General features: G+C 39.2%; 1 protein-coding gene across 3 annotated transcripts in view; it reads left to right on the top strand.

Moving 5' to 3' along the window:
- The first annotated feature begins 2,594 nt into the window (after positions 1–2,594).
- Positions 2,595–18,082, top strand: part of TPCN2 (two pore segment channel 2) — a 40,336-nt gene continuing 24,848 nt past the window's right edge. For 2 of the 3 annotated variants that reach the window (XR_008465945.1, XM_054198609.1), the window contains exons 1-11: positions 2,596–2,790; positions 4,918–4,982; positions 6,372–6,448; positions 7,105–7,282; positions 7,981–8,097; positions 9,893–9,999; positions 10,922–10,994; positions 13,921–14,020; positions 14,324–14,389; positions 14,803–14,867; positions 17,854–17,951. Coding sequence is in view for 2 of the 3 variants with exons in the window: in XM_054198609.1 (XP_054054584.1) it covers positions 2,685–2,790; positions 4,918–4,982; positions 6,372–6,448; positions 7,105–7,282; positions 7,981–8,097; positions 9,893–9,999; positions 10,922–10,994; positions 13,921–14,020; positions 14,324–14,389; positions 14,803–14,867; positions 17,854–17,951 (1,052 nt within the window). In the remaining variant the exon portion in view is untranslated. Of the gene's footprint in view, positions 2,791–4,917; positions 4,983–6,371; positions 6,449–7,104; positions 7,283–7,980; positions 8,098–9,892; positions 10,000–10,921; positions 10,995–13,920; positions 14,021–14,323; positions 14,390–14,802; positions 14,868–17,853; positions 17,952–18,082 lie in introns of all 3 variants that reach the window. The other variant, XM_054198610.1, reaches the window with a different exon arrangement.

Genomic DNA, 18,082 nt, shown 5'->3' with positions numbered 1-18,082 from the left:
ACTTCTAACTTGAAGCAGATGGGTAATCTCCTTGTTAGCAGGATCCAAATTAGAGTTCAGCTTTTTGTTTTGCATCTACTTGCTGTGTAACTTGCGACAATTAACTTTAAAATCTCTCAATTTTCTCAGAGAGGAGTAATACCTACTTCCTCAGGATGTTCAGGGATTGTTTAATTATTGCTCTCCAAGATCCTCAGCTGTATTTTAAGGATTTTGAATAAAGTTGGCATGGTGCCTTTTCCCTCCTAGCATTTTTGATGTGTAAGGGTAACTTGGTGTACCTGAAATAAGAAATGTCTTCTGGTGCACAGTATCTTGAATAGAGAGGACACAAGTTTGGTATCCATGTCACTGTTGGTATTCCTATATGCTCTGGCGCTGCTTGTCCAGGAACTGTGTGATCTGTTATCACTGACCATGCCATCAGTGAGTGGTTGGACTTTCCCACGTAATCCCTTTACTGTTAGAATCAAGCTCATTGGGTGCAAAACATCTGGAAATGGAGTGAATAGTGCAAAATGAAGTATAAAGCCAGCTTCCTTGAGCTCAGTTAGTGTGAGCTTTCCGCCTGCTGCTTGCAACCCACCTTCCACCTACTGTTAGCAAGAAGTTATTTTAACTTCATGACTTCATTGATCTTTTAAACGTGTCCAGCGCTGTGGAACAATAAAAAAGGTACAAGGATGGGCTTGTTCCTTCACTTGCATCCCCTTTCTGCTTGTTCATTTAATGTTTGGCCGTTTCTGTTGCTTATTTTTTTTATTTGATTTGAAAGGTGCACTTTTAATAGAGGAAACTAGGAATGCATTTGTGAGGTTTTGGGCAAACAGTACTATAACTACGATAGCAGGGGAGCTTAAGGCCAAGCGAGACTTCTGTTAAAATGGTCATGCATTGTGCTAATGGAAAATGTCTGCTAAAGGGCATGTTTTCCACCATCCAGAAAGATAATGTTGATTCACATGGAGTTAAAGATGCTGCATTGTTCTTGGTGGGTTTATTGTATGTTATTCATTTAAGTACATAGCTAACTTACCTTAGTGGATGTTGCTGGTACTAAGGATGTTTATGTTTGTCTGATGGAAAATCCCAGCTGAGATTCACCTTCCTTCACTGTCCGTTGCACACTTCCATTTCCCATTCCAGCCAGAGGGAGTGGATGAATTTTGAACAGAAGTTCAGGAATCCATTGTATATTTCTCTTTTTCTTCCTGAAGTTATTGATTCTCTTTCCTAACAATCACAGAAGAGGAAAGGAGAAGGAAACATTTGCTTTCATTCAAATAAAAAATAATCGCAAAGGTAATACAATGTTTACCTGTGCTTACTGTAACTGTGGTTACCGTGAATATTTCAGACACTTAGTGAAAGGACACTCATGTTTCTTAGCAATAGCACTTAGAGCGTATGTGCAAATTGCATTTTATTTCTTACCTGCTAATGCTGAATACAGATTATACCACCCCACCCCTACTTTCCCTTTACCGTCCTGAAATTTTTACTGTGCCTGTTCCGTCTGATGCCTCTAGTTCAGCTGTTATCAACAATAACTCCAATTTTATCAGTGCTCTGCTGTCTACTGAGAATGGGAAATAACTGTAACACGCAGCTGCTGATCTTCAGTTTTTACTAGTGATGACTATTATGCTAAATGCATTGTCATGGACTTTTCCTTTTTATCTTATGCTCCCCCAAAAGGCTGGATCTTACCCTGACGTATTTAGAGGTCAGTGTAAAAACAGGGATTTTTTGACCCATCAGTTATGCAGCTGGAGGCAAAAACTACCCCGTTGCTAATTAAGCAGTACAGGATGGACCTACAGGCTGGAATACCAAAACAATTGACTTTCCTTTTTATCATTATGCTGCCATAGCTCCTGCTATGTTTCAGAAAATAGTATATAGTCAAATTAATCCTATATCTACCCTTTTGGAATTGCAGCTTTATAAAATTGAACAGAGAAAGGGATGTATGAAGGGGACCATGAGGAAAGGGGAGAGTAGCAACAGTGAAGCATCTTTTAACTGTCAAAGTAGTGTAAGGTAAGTCTGTATGCCTAGGTGACTAAATATGAATTTAAATACGGTCTGTGACTAGGGATGTTAATGATTATTTAAGAAGGTGAATACAAGCAGGAAGCGGTAATTTCTATCCCTGCTAAATAAATAAATATCCTCAATAAATCCTAAACCTGGCCCCCGCAGCTCTCCCCGAGGCAGGGACTGGCCTAGAGGCGCCCTCAGCCGAGGATACCGAGTTTAGGGCTGCCGTGAGGTAAAAAAGCTGCAATTCCTCGTGAGGGATACTTTTTTAAGAATCGTAACGACCCCTGGCATCTGCTCTCGTAAGTTCGGGTGAAGAACTAACACTTTTTACCACAAACTTAGTCACGTCTTTCACCACCCCACAACCGCTTACAAATACCGGTTCCTGAGGTGGCGGACGGTGCCCTGCTCGCTGCCCAGAGGGAGAAGTCTGTCAGGGGACAACTCCGTGACCCGGCCCAGCTCCCGGCGGCGAACCCGGCCGGGGGGACGGGCCGGGGCGGCGGGAGGAGCCCGGTTCCCGCCCTCCCCCGGCCGCCGGTGACGTGCGGCGGGCGGTGCCGCCCCGGCCTCAGCCCCAGCCCATCCCGCCGGCGGCGGCAACAGCAAGGAGGTAGGGAGCGCGGTGGTCGCTGCCTATGGAGGCGGCAGCTGGCGCTGAGGCGGAGCCGCTGTTGCCCCCGCGGAGCTGGCGAGCGAGGCGGGTTTTCTGGCGGGCCGGTGCCCGCTCCGCTGCTGAGGACGGTGAGTGCGGTGAGGCGGGAGGTGACGGCGGCGTCCCCCGGGCCCGGCGCTGAGGGAGCCGGTGCCTGAGGGGGGCGGCGGCGCTCTCCCCTTTCCCTCAGAGCTTGCTCTCTCCCGGGAGCGGGGCGGGCGGGCCGGGCGCCGGAGGAGGAGCCCCCCCGGGCCTGCCTTGGGGGTCTGCCGGTGTTTCGGCGGCGGCTGGTCCCGGCAGCTCCGCCTGAGGCGGCTCGGCGGGGCCGCCTGCGGCCGCCCTGCCTGGCTGAACGCACCGAGCCGCTATCGCTGACCTTGGGTGCAAACCTTGCACTGCTGCAGCCTGAGACGTGGCTTATTTTCTTTTTTAATTTTTATTTTTTAAGGTGCTGACAATTTTTTTTTCCCCTCTTAACTCACTGCCTATTCGAGGTCCGACTTCTCAGTTCCCCCCAGGAAAAGGTTCCTTTGGAGACCTCAGGTTCTCTATTATCAGGGGATCACATCACTTAAGCGAATCTTCTCTTTTTGTTGCCTGTTTGTTGAGTGTCAAAAGTGCAGTGGGGTCTGAGAGAGATCCTGCACACCCGAACCGAGCAGTATTTCACTCATTGCTTGTGACTAAGCGTCACTTGCTGTGACTAAGAGTTTCAGAAGAAATTGGGTATCCTCGGTAGCATGCATGGAAAATGCGTGGATTTTCTTTCTTTAAAAACAAACTAAAACTCTAATTGCTAAAGCAAACATTTCTTGCTAATTTCCCTGTTTTATTTTTATATTAAGAGCAGTTGCTTAGAATCTGCCCTTACAAAATTAACACTAGGCTTGTGCTCCAAGAAATCTAAAGCTTTTGCTGTCCTTGCTATCCTTTTGACTAATACTGCTCCTTTAAACAACTTTATTTTTGTCTTACTGGTGTGTCGTGTCTTGGAAGAGATAAGATCTGCATTGTGTGAGCCTAGCTTGTCTCCTGTTTATGCTCAGTCTTTCTTGATTCATATCTGAATCAGTACAAAACTGTGTTGTTGCTTTTGCTCAGATAAATGGTGACATTTAAAAACTGTTTGCAGTTTTTGTAGAAAATTGATGCTGCTGAATCATGTGGAACATAACATTGTTTGGGACTCAGATCAGTGGTGCTTCTGGCATTTCTTGGAGCCTGGAGAACATTGTGCCAGTGCTAGGAGTGACTCAATCTCATCATATCCCGTGCTGGGATTGCTGTCTCCTGGGAGGAGACAACATGAAGTGCTCCTTGGGCTTCTTCCCCTCTGTGGGAACGTTACGCTAGCACATATTTTCATATCTCTAGCCCCTGTCAGCTTTCTTTTTTTTCTTTTTTTCCCCTCTTCCTTTTATTTTTTTTTTTCCTTCCTCATTTGGGCCTTAAACTGCTTTTGTGTCTCTTATTGGCTTAATTACCAGGTTGTTTACTCAAGGGTCCTAATTCAAGTGAACTCAAGTGCTTGCCACTTATTCTTTGTGTATGTATCTTCATATGAACTGTTTTGAAGTGTTGCATAGTAACTAATTAGTTGATATTTTATTTCACTTTGTATACTTTCACCCCTTTCTGTCTTGAATGCTGATCTGTTTGATATAGTGATAATAACTTGGGACAAATTTAAAAAAAGGACTTGATTCTCTTCTCATCTGAGTGGAGGTTTCTGTTGATTTTGGAGGGAATGAGATCAACCTAAACCTCAGTACCTTTGTTAAGCAAAAGTAAAAATGTGTAGTATTCTAGTGTCTGATTTTTCCAGCTTCACTTGACTGTACACTTTGTCAAACAATAATTTGATTGAAGCTCTATTGCAATGCACGTTACTTACGTCTCTGTATAGAAATATTGCAGTCTTGTGGTAGCTATTTAACTACTGGTGTAATCCATATACTTAAGCTAAATGTAAGAGAGAACCTTTTCACAAAATACAAGAAGATGCATGATCTGTTTGAGATGATTGTTATTTATTTAATTTAATGCACAGTACTGCTGATGGAGCAAATGTGGCAGGAGCTGTCTCTACTTTTTGTGTGTGTACAGTGTTCTTTACCATGAGAATCACGGCTGTGGAGCTTCTGTTAACTAATTAGCAAGCTGTAGGCTTTATCTGAAGTACAGAGAATGAGTCTTACTTCTTTTTAACTTTACAGGTGCTGGAGCTGATAATGACCTTTATATAAACCAAGCCATAGTATTTATTGAAGATGCAATACAGGTAAATATAATTGTTTGTTAGCTATTGTGCCTCCCATGCTGGATATTTGTTGTGCATTCTGCTAGCTTTTACATTTTTATGTGTTCAAGGCAACCTCCGCATAACATCATCTTGATTTACGAAGCAAAATCAGAATTCCAAATTCCTGTGGTATGCTAGTTTCAGTGAAGTTCTGCCTAGGAGAAACAAGTTGCTTCGTACAATGAAATAGAGTCGTCTTTGGGGGGTTGAACTAGATGACCTTTAAAGGTCCCTTCCAACCCAAACTATGTTAGGATTCTCTTCAAGGTTGTCAAAAGAGATGATGATTTGTGGGGTGGTTTTTGGTTTGGGGTTTGTGGTGGGTTTTTGGGTTTCTTTTTTGTGGGTTGTCGGGTTTTTTTTTTGTTTTGGTTTGGTTTTTCTGGTTTTTTTTGTTTGGTTTTTTTTTTTTTTTTTTTGAAAGTGACTGGCCTTACCTCTAAGAGAAACTATCTGAGCAAACCTTGTAATTTGCCTCTAAATCTGACTACTTGCATATTTTAAAAGCTGGTAGAGTTTAAGGCTAATTTCAAACAAGAAGCTGGAACTCTCGCTTCAGCTGAACTTTGGAAGTCTTCATTCTGTCTTTGTCTCTCCTTTACTGGCCATTACTGCATATTCTCAGAACCTATTATCTCCCAGTTATTAGTCACAGGCAGCGGGAATGCTGTAGGGCAATTCTTGAGCTCTCTTGCTGCATTCAGATAGTGTTTGGTTGGGAGATATCTGAGGATCAGGTATATTAAAGGTGCGGATACTTCTCGGCAGAGGAACAGCGGCCCAGGAGCAGCTGCTGAGGAGGGCCTTAGCAGATTTCAGCAAAAGTGGGACAATTCTGAGTACTGGGTAGTTCCTTGAATGTAAAGCATGTTTTGTTTAAGGACATTAGAGGTCTCTTATATTCAGAATTAAACTGTTTGAATCTTATGGCTTTTTGGAAGAGAAAGACAAAAGAAGATCCATGAATGGAATGAATGCTAGAAAGGTAAACGAAATGGGTGGACCGTTTTGGTGAGTAGATAGAATAGGCGCTGAATTAGTACAGGTGCTCTTATTTTTAATGATGATAACCCTTCCTTCAGATGACTGCCATGCAGTTTGATTATCTGAGCGACTGTGTGGTCCTTAGACTAGGAAGACTTCATTAAAATCTTTCCCATTGCATGCATGTAGGCTACAGCTATGGTCACGGGTGACTGACACTTTAATAACTTGTAAAACAATTTCTTTAGCTTATTGTGAAACTGGAATTGTCTCAAGACTTGAGCTTTGTTGATTAGAATTTGGTTTATTTTGGTAACTTGATCTTTGTCTTTGAGACAGACTGAATGTAAGGTTTGAATTATCCTTCTTGCTTTCTGCCTTCAGTATCGATCTATAAATCACCGTGTGGACTCCAAATCCCTGTGGCTTTATCGATGGTACTATTCAAGAACCTGCCAGTGGTAAGAACTTGATATTCATTTTGCTTTTTCATTTTGGAGTAAGGCTGTATTAAAAAAGAAAAAAAAAATCATCTTTCTTTTGTGATAAATAATTAAATAATTGTACTTTTATCCTTATAAGAATTTACTGTACGAAGCAAGTGGGTTGATTACAAGTGAACGTGATAGAAGTGGAAAGCAACAAGATATACAAAAGCGTGATCATGTAGATGGCTCTTTGAAACAGCCATAGGACTGTTGCATGAATAGACTATTGGCATGATTTACAGCACGGTGTGTTAGAGTTTTCCAAGTGTCTATTTCTAAACATGTTAAATAGTAGCGAGATTGTAATGTTAGTTTCAGAAGAACACCACCTAAGGTTATTTGGTGGTCAGCAGTTACGTTATTCTAATGTGGGTAACGGCATGCTAATTAAGTGCTGCATTGCGGTCTAACCCATTTGTCTTAAATATGATCTTATAAAGCTTGGTTTACTTCTAAGAAAATTGCTTTACTGTAAGTATTTTATTGCTCTTTTGACTCATTTTGTGGGCTTAGTGTTTTTTTGGTGTTTTTTTGTTTCATGTTTTTTTGTGGGCTGTTTTTTTGTTGTTGGTGGGTTGTTTGTTTTGTTGGGTTTTTTTTTTTTTTTAATTTCATCTCTGTCCAAACAGGATTTTGAGCTTAACCATTACTATAATTCTGGCTTTGGCTTTCATTGAAAAGCCTTCTTCGCTTACTGTCACGTCAGATGTACGATACCGCCTTCCTGCATGGAATCCTCCTTGTGGCCTAACAGAAAGCATTGAGCTGCTTTGCTTTCTCGTGTTCATGGTTGATGTATCCGTGAAGGTGAGCATCACGTTCATCTGATACTGAATGAGATGCTAGGTGTGTTGGGCAGCTCAGTAGGTATAGCCAGTGTGGCTTTCCTCCATTTTATGTTTTGGGAAATGCCTTAGAACTGTTACTCAAATCTTGGATTTGCATGATGAGATTGCTTTGCTATACTAAAGGCTTACTTTCAGGAGAAATGAGAAAATGCGTATTTTCTAAATTAAAAAAAATTGTTTTGTTTTTTTTTTTAACCTAAGAAATATAAACTCCAGCTTGTGTGAAAGAAGTGAAATAAATTTTGCGAAGAATACAATGATTTTGGCTTAGCTGCTTGTATTAAGCTATAAAAATTGGGGTATATAATGATCAAATACATGCCAGTTCATTTAAACAAAATAAAAATAGTCAGAAACTGAACTTTTCTTTGGATGCTTCTTTCTGGAAAATCTCCTTATATGCTTATTAAATGGACATTTTTCTTGCATTCAAAGGATTCCTCTCACATGGCCTGTGTGCACCACTCACTTTTACTGACCTTTATTTAGTTCTTGTAGAAAAATTCTCTGATCAGTGTATTTTTGTTTGGATGTCACAGAGCTCTTTATGAGCACTGCTGTAAAATTACAAATACTTGGAAAACAGTTGGTGCTGGCTTACTTATTAGGATATTGGAATTTATTATTAAAATAGGTTGTTTCTTTGTTTTTCCCCAGAGTTACTTAGTTGGATGGGAAGAGTTTTGGAAAAATAGATGGCTAATGTCTTATATACTGACGTTGATTGTTTCCCTTACTGATTGGATTGTATCGCTGAGTTTCCTCTGCACGGAGGTAAGAACTGCTTTCTGCAGAAACAATTAGCGGCTCTAGTTGTGGAGAGTGGCAGAGGAGCAGAACCTGCAAAGGGATAGTCAGCAGGGTGGTGGCCTATTGGAGAATTAAGGGAGGAGGGTGAGACAGTTCACGTTTGGTCTTTGATAGCTGGATAATTCAGTAAAACACAGAAAATACGTGGTGTAACATAGCTTCTCAAGGGATTCTGTTTGATTATTACTATAAGATGTGAGGTCATTAGTAAAATTAGATAAAGCTTTGTTGCTGTAGTCTGTCAACAGTCAAACAGTACGGAGAAAACTCTGGTTATATAGCACCAGTTTTCTCATACAGTTAGAGAATTACATTCTTAACTTGATTCAATGGCAGAGTCTATGTAGTGTAAAAGATAATTGTATAGTTTAACAACTGCTTTCTTGGATAAAGGTGTCCTGAGAGGAATGTCAGTTTTGTGAAACAGTCCTAAAAGTTTATATAATAATGCAATCTCCCAATTGGTTTTCTCTGTCATAACATAAATCTGCATGAAATTAGTTTTGTTCACTTATAATTATCATTAAGAAAATACAAATATGGTAAAAAAGCTAGGAAGTGAATGAGGCAGAAATCTTGAATTTTGCTTCTTATATCAAAGCCATTATCTGTTGCCTTCAGATAACTTTCAAACCTATTTCAAATTATTGTCTGTATTAAGATTAAGTTGGATGCAGTTGCTACTATTAGTAACCCACTGTTGAGCTGTTCAGGCTCCAGTGGTTATAGTTGACCACTGGTCACTGCTGACCAGGATGTGATGTAGTATCGAAGAGATGATCTTAAAATGTTGAAAGAACATGTTGCTTAAGCTTGTAAGTATCTAACTATAAGAAAAATGCATATGTCCTTTTTGTATTCAAGTCAAATGAATATAATGCAGCTGAAAGAAGGATTGTGATTGCAACATGGGGACTGTGTCTTGGAAAGAAGTGATTGTAAAACCTTTAGGTGTGATAGTGGACGAGTAGTTTGAACAGGAGCCTCCCATACAAAGCAGCAGCAGAAGGAGCAGTTTAACTGCTGGGATGTATGAACAAGGAAATAGCGAGGGAGCAAGTGATTATTTTTTTCTTTTTTTTTTTTTTCTGTTACGTGTGGCCCTGAGAAGACTGGTTGTAAAATGCAGGATGCTGAATTACTTGAAGTAGCTGATAAGTCACAGAAATAACTTGAAGGCTGGCAAGTGTCTTGAATGCAAGAATCAAACAGCTTAATTGCTTTAACGTATGCTAAGGAAAATACAGGCAATCACCTTTTTGAGTCCTGCTAGAGGCAGAAATTGCTGAGAAATAAGCAGGCCCTTTAATTATAAAAAGAAAAAAAAAAAAGGGCTGAAACTTGAAAGCAAGCACTTATTTTCAAAATGTGTATCTGTTTTTATTGACAGTAGCTTGCTATTAATTCCCTTCTTGAAATGGACCTTGGCAGAAAATATGCAAATGCCATCTCTTGACCTGCTTGTTATGTCTACCAAGAAGTGAAGTTAGATTATTTATAATAGCGGCCTGATGAGGCTATTGAAATGTCAGTGTGCATTTTTAAAGCAATCCCTCATTCTTTTAATGAGGCACTCACTCATAAGTATAAAATCTTTGTGTGTTTTGTGACTTCAGTGGGATGGATTTAGCTTCTGAGCACAACCTTTTTATGTTATACTGTTGATAGGTGTATCACTGCTTTTTGATAAATTTGTATTAAAAATATTTGTGGCCTTAATCTTATGTGAACTCAGTATCTGATCTGTTACTTTTTGCAGGATGTGAGAATAAGAAGAATTCTTCGTCCTTTCTTTCTCCTTCAGAACTCTTCTATGATGAAGAAAACATTAAAAAGCATCAACAGCACATTGCCTGAAATGGCAAGGTAGGTCATAGCATGCAGCAAGAATAATACTCTTAGTATTCTGGTGTGTGACATCTGAGTAGCTTCCTTCTTGATGGCCTAGCTAGAGTGGTTGATGAGGTCGGGCAGTAACAGATGGAGGTTGTGTTAACTTTTTGATTCCTTTTGCCTGTAAAATTTCTCAGAATGCATGTGATGTGACTCTAGCTTTTTGATACTTGTTGAGTGGTGTTTTTTAATTCTGTATATGTTACATATGGCCCCTTTGTAAGGGAAGAACTGAATTATCATCTGGGCAAAGGTCTATGCCGTGTTTCTCCAAGGTAGCCTCTCAGAGGTATGGGTAGACACACGTGTACTTGTCTTCCAATCATGAGTGCCACGCAAGAAGATACCTCTATCTTTACATCTTCAGAGTGCTTTACTCCAGCTTTTTCACTTCTAAATGGCTTTGGCAATATGTGTGTTAAATTTTGCCACCATTAGAAATTTGAAGTGGAAACCCTACTGGTGAAATCGTAACCAGACAGCATGACACTTTTTGAAAGAGATCTCTTCCTGTCACATGGGTCGTGTATGTGCACAGCTTATAGAACTCGCTGGCCTTGCCTGTTATTTTTTAACTACCAAGTCCCAGGAGAATTAAAGGTGTATGGAAGCCAAGATGTTGTATTTTGATTGGAGGGTATAAATAGGGTCCTAACTTTAGAAAAACAAGTGTTAGAATCTCATTGACCTCACAACTGTCTAAGCTCATGCTGAGGAGTCCTGAACAAGTGTGATTCTTATTTTGAATCAAAACTTAGATCATCTTTTGTTAATTCCATATTGCTTCTTAAAAATACCCCTGGTTTTCTTTATATGGCATCCTTTTGTATTTTTAGCAAAGGATATTAAGAATAAGATAAAGTTGGTATTAATGCTTATGTTTTCTTTCCAACAGTGTTGTTCTACTATTAGCTGTTCATCTGTCTCTTTTTACCATGTTTGCCATGCTGCTGTTTGCTCGAACAAAGGTAACCAATTATAGTTATGCTTTGGTACATCTTGGTGTTCTTTTTTCTTTACTTCCATAGCTGCTAGTTTTATAATCAAACTGGTGAAACTTATTTCCCCTGAAGAGGTCATGTTACCTTGTCAGACTCACTGGGATGAGTTTAAAGTCCGTTTAGAGAGATTTAACATGTGCATAGTACCCGTGTAAGCGTGTTTCTGTAAGCGTGCATTAGAATGCCCCTCAGAATAGTGTTAGAATCCCTTCATCTTTTAGTGAAGAATTTTTTCCGGACTGTGCTTTGCTTCTTAAGTGATAACACTCCTTCCTGCTTCATAACTGAAATCTTTCTCTCTCGCTGTAAGCTGTAGCTTATTATTTTATTAGTGTAGCTCTGCTTCTCAGAGCAAAGTTAGTTCTATGCTAAAATGTGGTTGACATCTTTGTTTATGGTCCTGCATGTTACTGGTATTGATGCCATTATCGCAGGTTTGAAACTGAAAGTCTGTTTATACAAGCGGCTTTCTTACACAATTCTCCAGTTTAATCCTTTGCTTACTTTCTCTGCTCTTGTTGAAACCTACACTGTTCTGTGTCCAGAGCTCTTAATCTTGTCACTTTTTTGTTTATATTATCACTCATTTCTTTTCTCTTTTCCTTATCTAGCTTTTTGCTAAGTTTAGTTTCTTCTGTGTTTTCTTATCTTCCAATACTGGTATCCCTGGCCATGTCTTGGTAGGTTTTTGCCTGCATTATTCGGATGTTTTGATTTCTGATCTTTGTTTTTTTCCTCTGTTTTTTTTTCTCTTTGTGCTTCCGAAAAGCAAATTTGAAATTTTGTGGTTAAAATCACTTTTGTGTTCCAGTACTCTTGGTATGTTCCCTCTCTCCTAAACTTCCTGTATCTTAACGGATCATACTCAGATTTTTATTTTTTTTTGTCCTTACTTTTTAAGATCTTTCATAAATGTGTTCCTATGAGCACAAAGATTTGTTGCATACTTCTCCCAGTAATTTTAGCCTTCTCCTTAATCTCAGTTTTGCAGCTTCGTTCCTACTGCAATTTGCACTTGAGCCTGCCTCTAGTCTTCCTCATGATTGGCAAATTCCTCTAATCCCTGTGTTACAGAATTTCTGAAATTAGAAGCAGAGCTCTATTTCCCCCCCCTCTTTGTGTAGTTGCATGCTAGATCTTTGTATTATCTCTGTATGTTGCATCTAATTCCAGTTATGAGCTTTCCTAGCAGATGGGAATATAACTTGTACACCTGAATCGATCAATTTTGTGTACGTTTAGGTGAAAAATAACAAATTAGAGAGCAGTCTTTCTTTCCTTTTCTGATTTGCTAGTCTAATACCCCTACAAACTAATTGTATCTAACAAAAAAAAATGCTGAAAGCAGGTTCTAAAAATACATTTAGTAATGAAATTCCTGCCTCTAGATTTTTGCATTGTCTTGTGTATGTCCTCTAGAGGTACATTTTTCCAGTCTTTGCAGCAGATGCAAGGCCTGTTTGTTCTGTGCTACATGATTCATGTTTGTAATGTTTGCACTCTGCATCTTTTTTAGCTGTCTCTAGTTGAGCTTGGGGAAAAAAAATAACTATGTGGATGATCCCAGATCAGCCTCTCAGTGCATTTTTGATGAGAATTCTGATACCGCCAGAGCTTTGGATGTTTACACTGAGCCACAAAATAATTTTGATGACCTTAGTTGCCGAAGTATTTGCAAATATTTTTTGGGTGCTGTAACACTGATCTCTGTCCCCTATGCCCCCCAGGATATTTAAGCTCTATGTGATATTTGCATTGATACCTTACATAGCATTTTGAATCTTCATTCTTTTCAAAACAGAACAGTTGCCTGTTTTCCACCTGCCCAACAGCTCCTGTAATGTGCACTAGCACTGGTTATAGCATAGTGCTCTTATTTGTGTAAATATTTATCTCCTCTAGAATAAGATGAGTATCCTTGCACTTGTACTTTAAGTACATCTTTACATACGTTATTGAAAAGAGACCTAAAACTTGTCTGACTGTGTTCTGTGTAGACCTTACTGTGACTAAACAGAACCTCCCACCCTGAGTATTTAAGGGGATAACAGGAGAAAGGGGAATACCTTTGTTCTGAGTAGTGGTAGTAACTTTTGTGCAAATAACTGTTTCGGAGGATGTTAAGTTTTCTATTCGGAAATCAAAGGGGAAGTGAGAGAGACCTTTCACAGTAAGTATGCTAGTAGAGCTGTAGGTGTTTGAGAGGAGCTCATAATCTATCAGCAAGGATCTTTTGTAATATGGTAGTCATTGAGGCAGCTCTTCATTACTGAGGAAGCTGGAGTGTAGTCCTGGAGTATACAATTCAGGGTGATTAGGTTTTCATCTATGCTGAGGTACAGCATGCTGTAGCTGCAATAACAAAGAAAGCTGCTTTTACTAGATGTTAATTTTTATAATGCAAGTTGAGAAGATGGTATTAGTCTGTGATTTTTTTTTTAATAATTTTTTAAAATCATGCTTAGGGAATCCCTTTATCTCCAGTACACTAGTATCTCTTGCAGGTTAAGAGGTTATGCTTTTTGTGTCAGTCAAGAGTGGCTTCAGATTCCTATATTGTCTCTTTGTGACGTTATTGTTCTTCCTGGATCTGAGGTGCTCGCTAGACATAACTTCTGTATTGAGCTTTTGTGTCTGTCTTAGCTTGCTGTTCTTCCTATGTTTTTTTTTAATGTCTGTTAATAAGTGAAGTGATTGCACTGTATTCCTAAACATTGTCCTAATTTTTATGCTTGTCTCGTGCTTTTTTCATGGGGTAGATCTCATTGTGTGTGTAAGAAATTGATTAGTTGACTGATACATTTTATTTTGATTTTTTTTTTTCCTATTCTTTGCTAAGACAGTCTTAGTGTTTCTTCAGTGTTTCCCTAACAATGAACATCTCTTTGACTAGGATGGCCAGCAGGATAAGGAGTGGATGGTGTATTTCCGGAATTTGCCAGATTCGCTGACGTCACTGCTGGTCCTGCTAACTACTGCAAACAATCCTGATGGTGAGCAATGTTTCAGAAATAACTCTTGTCTTTCTTTTCAAAGAATAATAGAGTAAGATTACTTCAGTCTACTATAACCATTCTTTCAGCTGATAGTTCTTAATACAGCCAGAGGAAGGTTACGTAAAGATTTTTCATGCCTTTAGTAACTTGATTTTTGCCTTTCCTTTGGTGTAATTGTATGTGCAGCTCTGAAGCTGAGCTATATAAGAGCTTTTAGCAGTTGCCAAAAACTGATAGGGGTCTCCCGCTTTCATCTTAAGCATTAATTTCTTATTTCCTTTTTGGTTAAATCTGATATAGTGATGATTCCTGCATATTCTAAGAATCGAGCGTATTCAATCTTCTTCATACTCTTCACTGTATTAGGTAAGTTACCGCTTGTCTTCAGTAATTTAAAGGCAGTTTTTAACTTTGATACTTATACATACCAGCTACAGTGTGTTTTATTTTTCTAGGAAGTTTAATCATAAATTTCTCCTTTTTTTTCTGTTTCCTCCAATTACTGTGTAGTGTCTTGTAAGATAATTTTCATGGAAGGTACTTACGGTTTGGTTTGTTGTTGGTTTTGTGGTTTTTTTTTTTTCAAAACATAATAGTAACATATCACAGGGGGATGGCTATGTTACATTGTGTTCAAACATCAAAAACGTTTTGGAAATCAAACCCAAGAAAACTTATCCTTTTTATGTTCTACATCTGACTTACTGTATACGTTGAAGCTTCTTTGAGAAACAGATATGTATTTCAATAATTCTTACTGCCTCTTTTTATTCCAATAGGCAACTTGTTTCTGATGAACTTGCTTACAGCAATAATATACAACCAGTTTCGAGGATACCTTCTGGTGAGTAAAGCATTCCTAATTTCTGTGTTCTACCATAACCTTAAAACTTTGAAGCCCTGAGTATTAAAATTTCAACTGTGTATTAAAGCAATATGCCCCTCCTGGTTGTAGATACAGTTTTAAGAGACTAAAGGTTCTTTGATATATATACTTTTCCCCTTATATGCTGTTGTAGGTTCATCCCCTCCCATGAAAAAATTACCTGGTTGTATACTTCCATGTACGTGGTGGATCTGCAACTTTGACTATTATAGGGGAGGAAAAAAAATTAAATCAAACTATTATAAAACTGAACAAGGACAAGTGAACAAGTAACTTAAACTTGGTGTCTGTGAAGAAAACCTGCTGTACTATTTAAATAACTATTGTTGTAGATCCTAGCACTTAATTTCTCTGAGTAATGCAACATTAGAAGCTTTCAATAAAAAAGAATCACTGACTAAAACATCTTCACATTTGGCATTTTTTTATTTTACCCTTGCCATGGTGGGTGAATGTGATGTTAGAATGATTAGGGCAGTCTGCTGCCTCTAAAAGATGGACTTGGGCCTTGTGATTGACTTGTACCAGAAGCAGTTGCCAATAGGTATAGTAGTTATTCTTGGTAGTATTCAGTCTCAAATAAAAGGAACCTGTGCTTACTCTCCATGAAATGCTAGTCATCAGTGTAATACTTTAATGTGCTTCTAGAAGATGCCTGATCATATGTGGTTCTCTTCTTTTTGTGGAATGTGAATCTGATGTGTAGTGTAATGACCTTTTTTGACTCAGGTGTCTATATGAGAGAAATAGAGGCTGACAAAGTAAGCGTACTTTTGCATGTTGTTCAAGAAGCCTGCAATCTTGCAGTCATCACTAAAGTTCTTTTCCCTTTATTAACAAGCTGTGTGATGTGCTTTGTTGCATTACATACACCAGTTGTTTAGTCTTCAACTGTGAATGTAGTCTGGATTCCTTTAGCAGGAAATAGTGTAAGTGCTTTTGTTTTCTGTATGAGATAGTGCAGTTGAACAATCTGTGACGAATAGTAATAAGCTGAGGCAAGAGTATTTTAGAAAACAGAAACAAAGTAAGTCAAATGAAAGATCATCTTGGTTACTTTCAATAAAATGTACTTCATCCAAGAGGTTAAATTTGTCACTTTCCTATTGGTATTCCAAAAAGACGTAACTGACTGCATAGATGGTGGAAGGGAGACAGAACATCCAAGGTGCGCTACAGCCACTGAGCAGTTTACACACATAGTAGATTAGTGGAAATAACACAGTGCTAGGGTAGGTATTAATGGCCATCACACTGATGGCACGCAACTGAATCTTTGGTCAGGCAGTCATCGGTCAAAAGGGCAGCTGTCAGTCTCTTGCTCCTCACAACAGACTGAGTCTTGATCTTGCTGAGGTGCCATCTTCAAACTGTTTGGGATTTTTCTTTGAGCTTTGTAGTTTCCATGGTGAAATTTTTCTCTCGAGTCTTGAGTTAGTTCTTCAACAGTTTCACTTCCACAGGTGTTTTTTAATTTCCTCTTGCATATTTTAGAAGACTTCACAGCTCAACAGCTGTGAACAATGTTTTTGTACCAAAACAATGGTTTTGGTAAAGCTGAGTCAGGGTAGTGCTATGCAAAAGCACTGGAGTCTGACAGCTAAACATCTGGGCTGTACATTAAGGGTCTTTTTTTTTTTTTCCACTTTGTGCTTGTATGATGATGGTCTCTCTAGCTTGGAATTAACAGCAGTTCCCAGTTGTGTACATTCCAACTGGTCTTTTCTCATGCCTATGGTTTCCTTCAGGTTTAGTGGCAGGGGAAACTTGGTGACTCTGACTTTGGGTGTGATTTCCCCCTTACTTACATATGGTCTTATAGTTCCTTCACTACTTACTTCCCCCTTTATTTATATATAGTTTTATAGTTCCTTCCCTTTACTTACATAGTCTTACAGTTCATTGAGCCTTTCATGGGAGGGGAGTTGAGGGCTTGGGTGTTAAAGGGAAATAATAGCTGCTCTAGTAGAGCTCCAGAGAGAAGATAAAGTTTGTTGGATAGTAAGCCTTAGGCAATACTACACAGAAGGAATGGCCCCCACCCTCTTGTGGGAGAGCGGTGTTTAAACCTAGTATGTGCTAAGAGGGATTTTTGTAATCCTTTCCTCCTGCTCTCTTTCTTCCCTTCTTTCTCAATTTTCCTCTTTCCCACGGGAGAGCATGCCGTAATCTGACTCCCAATAAAGTATCTGAGTTTGAAAGTGATTACTATGAAAAACAACAGGAAAAAAAAAAAAGGCATGAAAAACTTTCTTCTTTTTGGCAAGAAGCTGAAGTTGGTCGGGCTGTCTAACTCTTCTCTTTGCACCGTAGTATGAATTTCTGTGAACATTCGAGCTTAGCGGTTGCCATTGTCTCCAGAAGCGGCGTGTGCCTATGCAATCCAGAATTAAAAATAACCCATGAGCTGGATGTTTACTTAAACTCCAGAGACTTGTTTGTTTGCTTCCTTCCTTCTCGTACATGGTGTTCTTGAGGGGAGCAAGGCTTAGGGGAGTCTCTTATTCTGATCTCTAATCACAAATCTGGGGTGTGTGCCAGAGGATCAGTACATTGTCTGACCATAGGACACAGTACTGTATGAGGAGCTGGGTAGCCCTGATCTTCTCCAAGCCCTTCTGGTAGGAATGGGCTTCACTGACTTCAGCCTATGACTCTTCATGGTATTCCTGTTAAACTGCAGAGTGTCTGTCTATCTGGGCCTGGTGGACAACTAGATCTAGTAGCGAATGATGGGAACTTTGACGGTGGGAGAAAGAAAACAATATTTTGCCTTCCTGAAAAATCATTTTAGTTGAACAGATATGGCCATTTCTTAGGCTTGCAGTAAGTTCTCTCTAAGGGCTCGGTAAATAATTTACAAGTCTTATTTTTATCATCTAGTTGGATTTCCTTTAAACAAGTGTAAGTAAACTGTCTCCTCTGTGGTGTTTTTACTATCCAGAAATCGGTTCAGTCCTCCCTCTTCAGGAGACGATTGGGAATCCGGGCTGCGTTTGAAGTGCTTTCTTCACTGAAAGAAGCTCCTGCTAATGCACAGCAGTAAGTGAAGAATGTTGAAACAGTAGATTATTTAGGAGCAAAGAGCAGATTTTTGGTCATCTTGTTTTGTTTAGTATATTTACTTCTTGAAAAATGTCAGTTTGTTGCTCATGTCTTTTATTTTATTTTTT

This window comes from Rissa tridactyla, chromosome 4 (genome assembly GCF_028500815.1).
Source record: "Rissa tridactyla isolate bRisTri1 chromosome 4, bRisTri1.patW.cur.20221130, whole genome shotgun sequence".
NCBI classification, from domain to species: Eukaryota; Metazoa; Chordata; class Aves; order Charadriiformes; family Laridae; genus Rissa; species Rissa tridactyla.
This window is presented reverse-complemented; position numbering and strand designations above follow the sequence as displayed.